Genomic DNA, 13,473 nt, shown 5'->3' on the forward strand with positions numbered 1-13,473 from the left:
ACCTTAAGATCAAGAAAAATACGAAAATAAAACCCGATTTTTTAAAATTTCCGGAACAGTTCTGGACATTGGCTTTACTGCGGCAGACGTACAGCTTTGTCAGGAAAAATCCTTCTTGTTATGCAGGAACTCTTTATTCTACTGAAGATGGCTGCAGCCTGGACAGCTGCTTTGTTTTTGAAAACAAAACCGCATTACACTTTGTAGAGGATAGAGTGTACCTATCCTGTCTCATTAACGAGGCTCTCTTTAAGGACGGGTGTGTGTGTGTGTGTGTGTGTGTGTGTGATCCCTGGGGGATGCTAGACCTTGCTGTCTCTATAGTAATTGGGGGTGGGTGTGTATGTGTGTGGGTGTGGGTGGGTGCGTGGGTGTGTGGGTGTGTGTGTGAATGTTTGCCATTGTTGATGCTAATGAGAGTCTAGGTCATTCTCTCACTTTCTTCCTCTCTCTCCATCCCCCCCCCCTTCATGTCTCTTTCTTCCTGTCTCCTCTGTCTACTGGCCCTTTGTTCTTTTTCTTTCTTTCTCTCTCTCTCTCTCTCTCTCTCCCTCCCTCCCTCATCTCAGAGCAAAGTATAGAGCGGGAGGTACTGCACAGCCAGTGCCGGAAGCTGGAGGCCCAGCACTTCAACCTCACCCTGACTGCTGAACAGCTCTCGCGGTCCATGGGGGTAAGCGTCATTTTCCCATTCCCTACTCGCGGAAGCCCATCTCACCTTTCCCAGTCGTGACCGTCTGCCTAAATAAAGCTTCTTCCGCGCTCCCCGTTTAACCCGGGAATTAGACTGCCTTTCAGGCTTGGAGGGCCTTTCAGGCATCTGTCTAACATCTCTGTGACCTCCTGCAGGAGCTGGTGGGCCAGAAGCAGAAGCTGGCCGCCGAGAGGGAGAGGCTCCAGGCCGAGCTCGAGCACTTCCGGAAGTGCCTGACCCTACCGCAGATGCCCTGGTCCAGGGCTCACTTCAAGGGCTACCCCCCCAGGTGACATCCCCCGTCCCCACGCCGCCCAAGCCTCCCCGCCCCGCTCCCATCCCCCTCCCCCTCTGAAGCCCAAGACGTCAGCCTCCTCCAGCTTTGGGGGGGGGGGGGGCAGAGTCTCCCAGCTCCCACGTGTGGAGACGGGTGGAGAGATGGTGCACCATGGTCACAATGAAGAGGACTGGTGCTGAAAGGCCAAGCCCATAAACGAGCCATGAGTGTAGGACTGGAGCCACCCACCAAACCCAACCCCCACCCCCCCTCCGACATAGATCGTATCGGCACAGTTGGTACGCAACGAAGAGTACTCAGTCCAAAACACACGCACGCGCTCTGAGGCACAGAGCAGTTGTCCAAAGCTCACCACAGCGCCACTGAATTAACACACACGTCAAGCGGGCTTCAGGCAAGGCCTGCTTGAAGTCTTGAAGTTGAACTTTATGGTCACGATAGACTGTGACCCAAAATCTCCATTGCCATCCATAGACATGGTAAATGTCAGTCATAGTCGACATCAGTATGCGCCAGCCACCAAAATGCCATCCCACCTGGAGATCCGACCTGAAATGCACTTAAAACAAAGAACGTCCAGCGGAACTACCTGGAGGTACTGTGTAATATCAAGGAACTCCTTTCAAATTAGGGGAGGGGAGAAAAAAAAAAAACTGCACATTTTTTGTGAAAAAAGGAAAATGTTTTATTCAAGATAGAAGATTGAGAATAAAGTTTTTAAAGAGGTGCTTCAGCCTTGTATTGTAAATATCAAAACAAAAGGAAAAAAGAATTTTGTATGTTTTTATTACAGTAATTGTTCTTTGGAAGACAAAAAACAAAAAAAACAAAAAAAAGCCTGCCATTTTTTTTTTTTAAATATGCTGAAGCTTTTTAGGGCGCTATGCTGAAGCCTTGTGTTTAGTGTTTGTATTGCTGCTGGCCAGGATAAAGGAAGATGGAAGAGCTCAGTACCCTCCGTGTATGTGTGCGTGAGATGAGAGCGTGTGTGTGTGTGTGTGTGTGTGTGTGTGTGTGTGTGTGTGTGTGTGCGCGCTACAGTAGCATCAGTCCCCAGGTCTACTGCCTCTCTAGAGTCCCATCATGCCCCCTAAGCAGATCCCCGGTGTTCCTGTCTGCACTCCACGCCACTCCCGACCTCCTGTCTGTCCGAGCCGTTTATTTTACGCTTTGGAGTCATTTCTGGCTTACGGTGGAGCAGCACGCGTCCTCTGTCCGATCGCGTCCTGGGTCTGAATGTCGCGTTTGTTCTTGAACATCGAAGCCATGAGCCAAAGAAGCTGGGGAAGAACATATAAGCATTTGGTTACTGTCAAGAAAGCATTTTTTGTTGTTACGTAGAGTTTATTACAAGGTTCTTTTTCATTAGTGAGTACTGTGCCAAAGGTACCCACAGAATCCCAAACTGAGAGGTCATGCCAAAGCTTGATATCTAGCGAAAAAGGATACTGCACTTCTCCAAGTTAAATTCTAAGTTCTTAACAGGCCGTGGAGTGTTAAATATTTATGAAAAGAGCGTGTTTTTCATTTATAAGAATGCCTTCTTTACTTGGAGAATCATTTTTTGCCAGTAATATTTTTCCTCCCTACAAACATGCAGATTATTAATCATGACAGTTACTTGAAAAATGTAGCTGTTGACTGGAAGAATTAAGTCATTACGGGATTCAAGACATTTTCGCTGGAGTAATAACCAATTTAAGAAATTTGTCCTATGTTCTGTTTTAGTCTTCTTGTTTCAAAGCCCTGGTATTTAACAAAAATGCCAATCTTCACTCCAGGGTTACCCATTGCCCACTGCCACAAACACGCAACCCACCCACATGCAGCAGCCCAATGACGCCAACCCCCTCCCCAGGGAGCGCGTGCGCTGTCTGCACTAGGCCAAAACAGCAGCATCTGTGTGTTCGTGAACTGGATTAGCCACGGCTTAGAACTAGCGCGCACGGCCGCGTATAGATTTTAGCATTACGCCAAGCCAGGCCGTGGTGTTCTGCTTGATAGAAGGCCATGCTTTTAACACCCCCCCCCCCCCCCCATCCCATCCCATCCCATCCCATCCCAGGTTCAAGCCATTAGCATGCTCAAAAAGCCTACAGGATGGGCAGGGTTTAGTAGGCGGTTCCATATTTACAGAACCCAAGGCTGGCCCTGAAGAGCACTGTTTGCGTGCGAAATTATGTGCGAGTACTACCACTGCCTGCCCAGGAGCAGGGGCTCGGCCCGGCTCCCCCGTGCCCCACTTACGTCCCACTCGCGCACGCCCATACATCAGCCCCGGAACTCAATGGAGGATGTCTAGATGCTGTGAAATCATGTTTTTAAGAAAAAAATGTACTTGTTTGAATTCAGTGTAATGTAATATATTCTTTGTTGAATGTAGTAATTAGGTATTTATGAATATATTGCTGTAATTTCAGACAAAAAATAAAACACTTCAAAAATTAGCTTTTGGTTTTAAGTGTATGTGAAATGTTTAACAATGTTTAAGAATGTTTTTCTGTTCATTTTACTCAGCACTTAACTAAACACTGAGGACAAATTGTGGTGGTATAATTCAGTGTTTCTTCAACTTTATTTTTTTAAATTATTTTATTGATACTCTAAGAAGTTTATTATACACAACTGAATAAGTGAAAAATATATGTAAGCTGTGCACTCACATGCAACAAAAAAAATGGCTAAAAATGTGATGTGTGTGTTCAGAGAAAGCAATCCAACTGCCTCCCTGGTTCAGGCTTTTAACCCTTTGGCTCAGCCCTGTTAATTGTCAGTTATAATGCAAAATCTATTCTCTCTTCATTTGGAATAATTCATCATGCAGTAGAAAATGTAACTGTGAAAACATATCCAACATTTTCTTATGAAACATCAGGATTTGTTACACTGAGCTCAATTTATTTACACTCAAAACTTCAACAAAATTCAGCATAAACACCCAGGCTTACTCCCAGTGTGACAGGACGCACAGAAGGCTGAACGCCAGTGCCCTGAGCACAGCCCACAGGTGTTACACATGGAAAAGATAATATACACATACATACAATTTTTACATATGTCATTGACTCAATGACTCCAGTCAGTTATTAATTAGTTCATAGGAGTTCTTGGCCATAAACCCAAGCATTCTGTACACGGTTGTTTTCTCTGCTCTTGTACAGCAAGTCATCAGGAGGGTAAGGCAGGAAAACACAAACATCCAGTGCATGAACCCATGACCAAGACAGACATGCTTCTTAAAGGACTTGCATTAGTTATTTGTTCACCCAGTTAATAGATTTTTTTTTTTTTAACCATCAAAGGCCAAAAGAGTCTTGGTAGTGCTACCCATCCAGTTCTTTTGTACAAGGTCATGAAAGATGTGAGCAAGTCTAAATGTCAGAGGTGACACACTGACAGTCCTCCTGAGAGCACGATATCCACTTGACCCACAGCACGCAGCAAGCTGAACCCTGGAGCTGGCAGTGTGTCTGCAAGCGTGGTCCGTACTGCATGCGAAGCAGCTCGAGGCTATGGACGACCACGACCCCTGACGCACCAAAGGTTAATAATCCTGCGACTTGCCCGGCTGGAGGTTGGCACGAAGCTTGTGCATGCTATTCAGGGAGTCCAGCAGAAAGTCACGCGTGGTGTTGATCTCCATCAGGGTGAGATTGTCCAGCTGGAGAGAGAGAGAGAGAGAGAGAGAGAGAGAGAGAGAGAGAGAGAGAGAGAGAGAGAGCGCGCGGAAGACATTACGCAACCATTTCAAGCCTTTGTAACATGCTCCCTTACACCCTGCATTTATGCCACAGTCATCTAAACTAATCAACCGTGAAACCGAGAGGGTCTTGGGGCTCTGTCTGTTTCGTGCGTACCCTGGCATGGGCCTCCTGCTGGCCGACGAATCTGTCGGCAGACAGGCGCAGCTTCGCAATACGGGTGTCCCAAATGTCTTTGACCAAAGTCCGGATTTCATCAGCTCTGGGGATGTCGTCTGCAGCGCTGCAAGGAAGGTTTCACAACAGTCTGCTTGTGAGGAACGTAAAAAGGCCCAGTCATTGGAAAAACTGGGAAATCTAAATCTAGAAATCTGCCACAATAGCATGAAATAAATGCATTTCCGTTTTTAATGTGCAACATGTCCCTTTACAGGAGTGCACGCTAAGCATTTTCCTTAGTTAACAGGGATAAATATAAATGGCAGAATATACTCACTGGTTCAATAGCAGTTTGGTCAGCTCCATGTAATGGCAACTGGGTACTGGAGAGAAGGCATCCTCTTTTCTTTCTTGCTCTCTGATCTCCTCCAGTTTATCTAGAAGCCACATAAAACTCATGAATTAGTTTTTTGCTGGGTTTTTTTTGTTTGTTTGTTTGTTTGTTTGGAATCACACTACAAGAGGCTCACTACTGTGAAGCATGGCGAACACAAGAGCCCTTCAGAGCATCCCAGCAGACCCCCAAAGTCTGAAGGGGCTCTTACCGGCGTCCATCCACTCCGGGGGAACTATTCTGCACTTCTGTCTTTGCTTCAGATTAAGAGCCAACCAGACAGGTACGTCGACTGGTAGACCGGGGTTGAAAGGACCCAAGTCACCCTACGGAAGAAAGAAATTTTAAAAAGAGTTTATATCCCTTTTCATTAGTTCAAACCAACTGGACTGCTGAAAATATCGGTACAGTTAACCTAGCTAGCTAACTAACTAACTACTATAGGTTAACTCACTACGAAGATACATGGATGTGGATGGATATGAATCTATACACGGATCTCTCATGAAAACATTAATTGTGGCTAGTAAAGTACTTCCACTCATTTACAGTTTACTGGAATGGTCGATCATTGGGTTATCTTGGGTCAACTACTAACCTAGGTTAGATAGTGCCTAGAAACAATGGATATAACTACATTCAATAAGTCAGCCATTACTCACCCCGATTAAATAAATCTTATCGAGACTGAAATTTGGGATGACTTTCACCGTTTCCTTCTCGGCGAGAAACTCGACCTCCGATGGATCCATTATTCATACATATATTTTTGCTTGCTACCGAAATGAACAACTCCTAGCTGAACTTACGGTAGAGTACTTCACGCTTTCCCGCGTTATTCGGATGACGTGTGTTGACACGTGGTTTCAGAAAACCTGACGTCATTACCTGCTTTGGCCACTAGGTGGCCTCCATGCAACACCGGGACAATTATGGTGTTGAAAATCTTTCATTTGTCCAGTCATGTTGATGATTTACCAGTTTTATCACGTAACATAGTCTTTTTGCAAATATTCTGCAAATATGTTATCAAATGTTTTCTATTTTCCGATGTCACTCGCATTGCGTTTATACAGCGAGTCGGTATGAGAAAATAATTACTCATCACATTTGAAACGCGAATGAATATCGAATGCGTAATGTGCAGCGATAAATTATTTACCAATATAATAAATACAAAGCTAAGTACAAATGTTTCAAAACATTTTATTATTAGTTTTACAAAATGTATTTTTATCAATCGCCATGTCAAGAGATCATTACAAGCAAATTTCAATGTTCTTAGCAGTCATAACCTAACTATACAAAATTAAAAGAACGCATTTTTTTTTTGACACAGTAACTGTACTTTAATCAACTAAAACATTTGGTTGAGCATTAAAAATGGGTTAATATATTAAGACCTAAATTTTTAATAAAGAAGTGTACATATATATAAAAAGTGTGTGAAATAAGAAACACCTTTTATTTTCATTACCTGTGAAGCATTATTTATTATCTCTGTATGGCTACAATAACTCAGAGAAAACAAACAGTAGAAGCAATTAAGTTAAAACCACCAATATCATCCTTTACTATTTTCAGCTGTATTGTGAATGGATCCTAAAATGTGTCCTCCAAGCAAATACCCTTATAAATTCAGCAAGAAAGTCTTCACACGATAAATAACCATCTAATAACAAACCAGTTGAACTGTTTAAATCATACCATTAAACGCCAGTCATGTCAATAAACAGGGAACATGTACTACAATGCCATTTCCATTCTTTTCTCAGTGTAAAATTCCACTGGAATATTGATTTTAAGATTTCACTCTGAACAGAAACTAACATTCCCAGTCTATTTTGCAAGGTAATGTCCTCATTAGACAAAAACCAAAGCTTGTGAAATCTGTGTTGAACCTGAATGTTCCGAAACCAATAATGAAATTAACAGTAGGGTGAAATGCGTGTTGAAATCATAACAACAATAATTATTAAGACATATCAACAGTTTGTTGATAAGTTCCTTCCAATAAAACTGAAACATAATAAGGTTCTTTATCAAATGGATGCATACAAATTGGTGCCTGACCACAGGTTAAAAAATGAGAAGTTCACACCATAACGGTCCACCATCTCAAGTCTGTATTAACTTGTGTTGTACCAACGTCCTGCTCACCCTTTAGAAGTAATTTAACCTTCGCGTTTTTTTCCCCCCACCACTGAGTGTAATCTTTTCTATGGGACTGAACACAGTAGCAATAAGTAACCCATTTTGGCATCGATGGCTTGGTCAGGTAGAGACCCCTTGGATGAGTTCAGCATAAATGCAAGACAGATTTGTTGATTTCTGGATTTGTCCAGTCGTTCCTGAGGTCGTCCAGGTGGTTGTCAAAGTCTATGAGGTTTTCATAGGATCTGCTCTCCAGCAGAGCCGACGCGATCTTCTGAGCTTCCAGCCAGTCCTCAAATAAGTCCCTGCAATGCAGTTTTAGATTGATCACCATTGACATTCATGGAATTTGGCAAACACTCTTATCCAGAGCAACTCGTATTTCTCATTAGGGCAGTTTTCTCCCTGGGGGTCAAACCCATGACCGTGGGGTAGCTGGCAAGTGAGCTATAGTCGTTAATCTTCCTGTATTTCATTTTTACCCATCCAGCTTTCCATATTTAGTTTTCCCAGTGTCTCGTCCAAGCAGAGACAAATGTTGGTGCCAACAGTAAAGCAGCAATGAGTTTTTAAAAACAGTCAGTTTTTCAATCCAAAAAATAATTCACAAGATCCTACAAGAGAATGACTTAAAGAACAGCAATATAAAATATTAGACTTTACAAACCTGCCTGTGTCTTTAATCCTACACAATAAACCTGCATTCTGTCCCCTATGTAACCATGTACTTTCATATTTTTTCCACCAAGTAGTACTTTTAGCACATGTTCAGGGCAGCAGGTCTTGCTCTTTTGAGACATTTTGAGACATTTTTAAATTATGCCTAAAAAACAAATCAAATCAAAACAAATAGTAAGTCAATTTGTGTTTGTTTTTTAATCAACTTCAGGCAAAACTTTACCTGATGTGTTTCGTATATGATCACTGCACGCACTGAGTTATGGTAAGACGCTATATTTATTTTAGTTCTTATAAGATATCTATCGTTAAGGTCTGTTCTCCCAATCAGACTCGGGAGGGCCGTAGCACTACACAGTCTAGAGTTTTCCCTGATCCATCCCTCCTGAGTCAGCTTGGCAAACAACGGGCCAAGCCAGAACTGGAGTCTAAGGACCCGGCTACAAGGTCACTGTACAAATGAAAGCCATCTAGAGAATGAATCAAAATGAAATCCTAAATTTAAGTACACAAAACAAAAAAATATCATATCAATTTTTTTTTTTCCATTTGGACCAGTAAGCCCATTCAGTGTTGTCAAATGGAATGACAAAATTATCCAGTTCTCATCAGACATTTGGTATATGGTTATATATAACTTACGCAATCTGCAATACATATTTTATTGAATGCATAACATAACCTCTCATTTGTTTGAAACCTCAATAACTTGTTTTTAAAACTCCCTTTTTTAAACCCCACTGGAAATGAAAGGTACTCACATGCTTGGGTCTCTGCACTTCCACTTATTATCAAGGTGGTCATAGATGGAAATGGTGGGTGTGAAGCATCCCATCGTAAACCTGCTGTTGTCCAACTGAAGTACACAAAGCAATTTAATCCATCACCTGCATTTTAGTGATATTTACATTAGGCTTATGAAACTTCCAGCAACTTACTATTATCATTGCTGCTTCACTAAAGTTTTCCAAAATCCTAGCAGCTACCTTTTCAGCAACCTGATTTGGTCTGTGAAAGGTTTAGACACAAATATTATCACAGCATGACAAAAGCGCAAGTGTCACAGGTAACCACAAAAAACAAGAAGAGGGCAACGTTACCTTGATTCCTTCGTACGCTCATTGGCTTGATAGTACCCAGCTATAACATACTTGTTTTCTTTACACCATGTATCAATCTGGGAAGAAAGTGGCAAAAAATACTGACTTTGACTCTTTAACAGTTAAGTATAATGATCACGCAAGCGTGATGTTATGTTGTCAATGTAAAAGTGGGCCAAAGTGGGTCACACAATTTAAACATACTTAAAAGTATTCAACAAGCAGAACATCTCTCGAAACATGAAAAAGATGCAAATATAAGATAGTGGTTAAGGTACTTGACTTGTAATCAGCAGGTTGTTGGTTCAAGCCCCACCACTGCCACTGTTGGGCCCCTGAGCAAGGCCCTTAACCCTCAAGTTGCACTCAGAAAATACCCCTATCCAGCCTTACCAGTGTGAGCGCCACCTCCAGCATCGGGGCCAGCGCCAGAGTACCGTGGAACAGGGGCACACAGTCCACGCAGAGCGGCGGAGCGGCGGGGCCGTCTCTCCTCTTATCCTTCTGCCGCTCGGCCACAAGCAGCCCATTGACGGCGCAGTGGGGATACTTCGCGGCGTGCAGTAACATCTTGCAATACGCCTGCGTCGTCAGTTTAAACGGCATGCTTACGAGAGAGCAAGGCCAACGCGATCAGCATACAAGTGTGCAATATGTGGCTGCTGTTAAATATAGTTCAGCAAAACGTCTCGGCAGGATGGCTAGCAGGCTAGGCTAGGTCAGGTCAGGTTAGCTATCTTTGCAATTTCATGCCCACTTTCCAAACACAGTGTATTCGATCGACAAAGTACCACTTTTGGATTTTTTTGTTTGTTTGTTTGTTTCAGTGTCTTCTTCTCCAGATCAGACCAACTGCATAGGCTACTAGTAGCATTAAAACGCTTTTCGAGCTGGTGGTTAAAGTACCTTCTTCCTAATCATATGCTCCGTGCGTGTTCTTGGAGGTTGCTGCCCTGTGCGCCGGTAACGTAAAGCTGTAGACGTTTGCGACGTGTGCAATGACCGCCATTTCGGCTCCATGGGTTTGGTGGACGTTGACCTTTTGCGTTCATCTGCGAGCCAAAAGATATTTTGATTAGGTGGAGGTAGGACATGCTCGTTCCGAAAGTCTAAAACGAAGAAGAAATAACCACTAATATTAATTAAATGATCACTAACCCTTTCGTTTAATCACGCCAATAAAAGTGGTCTTTCGACCGCTTCAGCTTTCTTATGCCAAAAACGTCCAGTTTGGGACGTCACAGAATGCAGTCTTTATTTACAGAAAGCAAATACAGTTCGTTATCTTGTTTATTTATTTACACTTTATTTGTATGATTATTTTATTAAAATTGCTGAGCCACAATGGACGTCCGTGTGAGCAGATTTCAAGGTCCGGAATTGTCGTAAAATACTGTGGAAATAAAATGTATTCAGCTAATGCATTTACACTATTCAATATTTATTTAATACTTTTATATATGTCATATATGTCTATGATATATTTTAACGTATGTGATTATATGGCTAATAACTAGAATGCACTTGTTTTTAAAACCTTTATTTTATTATTTACCCATAATGCCCACGCATATCGTTTTTCCGGTGCAGATTTTATTTCCTACATCCTTTGCGATCGGAGCTCGAGGGCGTAGAGGTAGGTATCTGTGAGAATTTTGCATTAGCGGTTTACTTTGGTCGTGCACAGTTAGTCATATTTAAATGTAATGTTATTAAAACATATTATTACGGCCATTGTATTTCCTGTTTAATTAGCTATGCCTAAGTTAAACGGTTGCAAAGGTTGGTTGTGACATTGAGAGGATGACGGCGGGTCGCCGCGTTGGTTCTTCCGTTCAACAAAGCGAGCTAGCTGTTTAGCTTGTATGGTAGCGGGTAAATGTACTGAATTAATGAAGGACGCTTTCAGTATACAGCGAGTTTGAGTAGCTGTGCGGTCCAGGCTAAGGCAGGTTGTCGGCAGGGGTACGGTATAAAAGGGGTTTGCTTGTTTCTTGAGCTCAATTCAGATGTGACCTTGTTACGGGTTCCTCTGGCCAATATCCTTTCTACCGACTGCCGTTTGGCTTTGTATGCTAACGCTAGGTTAGCACAGCCGTAGCTGTTTAGCGCTTTTGTGGAGGACGTGTAGGTTAGGTGTAGAACTTGTCTTAAAACCGATTAATTTGCGGTTGCATTAGATGTTTTACAACAGAAACGCATACTAAAAGTTTTTTTTAATTACGTTTTCATGCTGCAATAATTTGGGGCCAGTCGAATTGTGTTGGCTCAATGTGCACTGACATGTAAAATGTTTGTGCACTGACATGTAAAGTGCAGGAGAAAAGTGACATTGCTCTTTCGAAGAGACTAGTTGCGTGAGCTTTTTAATCGTGTTTCTTTACAGGATGTTGGCGAACAGAGCGTTTAGTCTTGTTGGAAAACGAGCATTGGCAACGTCATTGTGCGTGCGGGGTGCGCATGGTAAGTTTTAATACAAACAGCCAACATGTACAATATAATATCACAAGAATAATTCATAAGGTCGTAGTTGCTATGTGGCATCAAAATCTAAATTGATCTTCAGGAAAGCATGATAAAATGAAGCTATGATTATTGATTTTGCCTTGGTATTTGGATATAATGGTATTTGGATAAACGTTCCTCAGAAAATTGCTCTTACCTTCCCTTTTAAATAGTTCCCCTGTCAAAAAACATTAGGCTTGCTCATGTTTCTCCTGTAGCTGCTTACTTCCAAACGTATCCTGCGTGTATGACCATGTAATCAACAAGCATTAAGCCGTACTTACATACTAAGATTTCTTCATGCTCTAACACAGAACTGGGATAAATCTTACATCTTAGTTCACACTGGCTAATGCAAAGAATATCAGTCAGTTGAGAGATCAACAATATAATATTGATGTTGACGGTCAGTTGTACTAGGCTGTTCCTTCGTTATCTGTTAAATAAGTTAACGTTCTGTTTAATATGTTAATATTTAAATTGCTCATCAAGCCACATGCAGATAAACACAGAGGACTGAATACAGTGTTTAGAAGCAACAGCACTGAAGTGAATAAGATCATAAACAGGTCATGCATAACAGCACACACCCTAATTAATGGATTTAACAATGAGGGGAAAATGTAGTTTCATCACCGGAGGGAAATGAAGAAAATATACAAGCACTTTGATTAGAGCCATCAATGAACACGCACAATTTAAAGCGTCTGTGGGGAATGATGGTGTTTTATTTCACAGACATTTTATTCTGTCTCTCAGGCGTTGCCAAGGTTGAGGACTACTCACTCCCAGCCTATTTTGACCGACGGGAGATTCCACTTCCTGAGGTCAAATATGTCACGGACCTGAGTGCAGCACAGAAGTCCCTTAAAGAGAAGGAGAAGGGCTCCTGGACTGCATTGTCCAATGAAGAGAAAGTTGCACGTATGTATCACTGGAAGGCGTTTTATAAGATGGCCACTGTTGTACACAAATTAAACACAGACCTTGTATACTTTCACTTCAAATGTTATCTTTTTGTTATAGTGTACCGCATCAGCTTCAAGGACAGCTTTGCTGAAATGAACAAAGGTACAGGGGAGTGGAAGTCTGTGTTTGGTGGATTACTGTTCTTTATTGGCATCACGGGCCTTGTTGTGCTGTGGCAGAGGAAATACGGTATGTGTTCTTCTCATGCATGGATTTACTGCCTATCCCCAATCTAATGCTAAACAGCACTACTGTTTAGTTCTAAAATTGCAGGCATAATTCTTTCACTGTTTTCATCTTGCAGTTTATGGAGATGTTCCTCACACCTTTGACCCTGAATATAAGCAACAAGAGCTTCAGAGAATGCTGGACATGAGAATCAACCCTGTAGAGGGGTTTTCAGCCAAATGGGACTATGAGAACAAAACCTGGAAGAAGTAAATTCACATTTATGTTAGTCACTGGACCACATAACACAACTCCTCTAATCGCAAAAGCGCATAATTGGTAAAATGTGTTTTTGACTTGTCCTTGATACCTCAGTGAATACGTTTTGGAAGACCACTTCCTCTTAAGGTTATTGTGTATCATAAAGAAAATAAAGGCCTGAAATCTGCCAGTATTGTCTGCTTTTACACTGTTAAGGGCTCACTTAGCAATTAGTGTTATTTATTTGGTTTACATTTTTAATTTGACCAATCTGAAATATTACATGCAACATAAGTTTACAGTGAAGAGGTTGTTATGAATTGCTCACCTAATACTGAGTGCTCAAAATCATAATTGTGCTTTTCCATATAACATATCAGACCTGAAACAGG

General features: G+C 42.0%; 4 protein-coding genes across 14 annotated transcripts in view; 2 read left to right on the forward strand and 2 right to left on the reverse strand.

Moving 5' to 3' along the window:
- Positions 1-3,439, forward strand: part of gse1b (Gse1 coiled-coil protein b) — a 164,712-nt gene extending 161,273 nt beyond the window's left edge. For all 11 annotated transcript variants that reach the window (XM_035525146.2, XM_035525144.2, XM_035525145.2 and 8 more), the window contains 2 exons: positions 570-673; positions 850-3,439. In XM_035525146.2, coding sequence (XP_035381039.2) covers positions 570-673; positions 850-987 — 242 coding nt within the window. In that variant the 3' untranslated portion in view covers positions 988-3,439. The remainder of the gene's footprint in view (positions 1-569; positions 674-849) is intronic.
- A 430-nt stretch (positions 3,440-3,869) lies between these two features.
- gins2 (GINS complex subunit 2) lies at positions 3,870-6,089 on the reverse strand. Its single transcript, XM_026999514.3, has 5 exons — positions 5,909-6,089; positions 5,458-5,572; positions 5,190-5,289; positions 4,850-4,976; positions 3,870-4,653 (listed from the first exon to the last, which is right to left on the reverse strand). The coding sequence occupies exons 1-5, from the start codon at positions 5,996-5,998 to the stop codon at positions 4,537-4,539; spliced, it is 549 nt and encodes a 182-aa protein (XP_026855315.2). The 5' UTR covers positions 5,999-6,089; the 3' UTR covers positions 3,870-4,536.
- A 347-nt stretch (positions 6,090-6,436) lies between these two features.
- emc8 (ER membrane protein complex subunit 8) lies at positions 6,437-10,193 on the reverse strand. The gene is made up of 5 exons (XM_026999512.3): positions 9,572-10,193; positions 9,179-9,255; positions 9,017-9,086; positions 8,840-8,934; positions 6,437-7,705 (listed from the first exon to the last, which is right to left on the reverse strand). The coding sequence occupies exons 1-5, from the start codon at positions 9,782-9,784 to the stop codon at positions 7,546-7,548; spliced, it is 615 nt and encodes a 204-aa protein (XP_026855313.1). The 5' UTR covers positions 9,785-10,193; the 3' UTR covers positions 6,437-7,545.
- A 569-nt stretch (positions 10,194-10,762) lies between these two features.
- cox4i1 (cytochrome c oxidase subunit 4I1) lies at positions 10,763-13,268 on the forward strand. The gene is made up of 5 exons (XM_026999515.3): positions 10,763-10,814; positions 11,565-11,641; positions 12,443-12,607; positions 12,710-12,841; positions 12,957-13,268. Exons 2-5 carry the CDS (start codon positions 11,566-11,568, stop codon positions 13,091-13,093), a joined length of 510 nt encoding a protein of 169 aa, XP_026855316.1. The 5' UTR covers positions 10,763-10,814; position 11,565; the 3' UTR covers positions 13,094-13,268.
- Positions 13,269-13,473: the final 205 nt, after the last annotated feature.

Source organism: Electrophorus electricus, chromosome 6, assembly GCF_041902795.1.
Source record: "Electrophorus electricus isolate QZ-2024a chromosome 6, ASM4190279v1, whole genome shotgun sequence".
NCBI lineage: Eukaryota > Metazoa > Chordata > Actinopteri > Gymnotiformes > Gymnotidae > Electrophorus > Electrophorus electricus.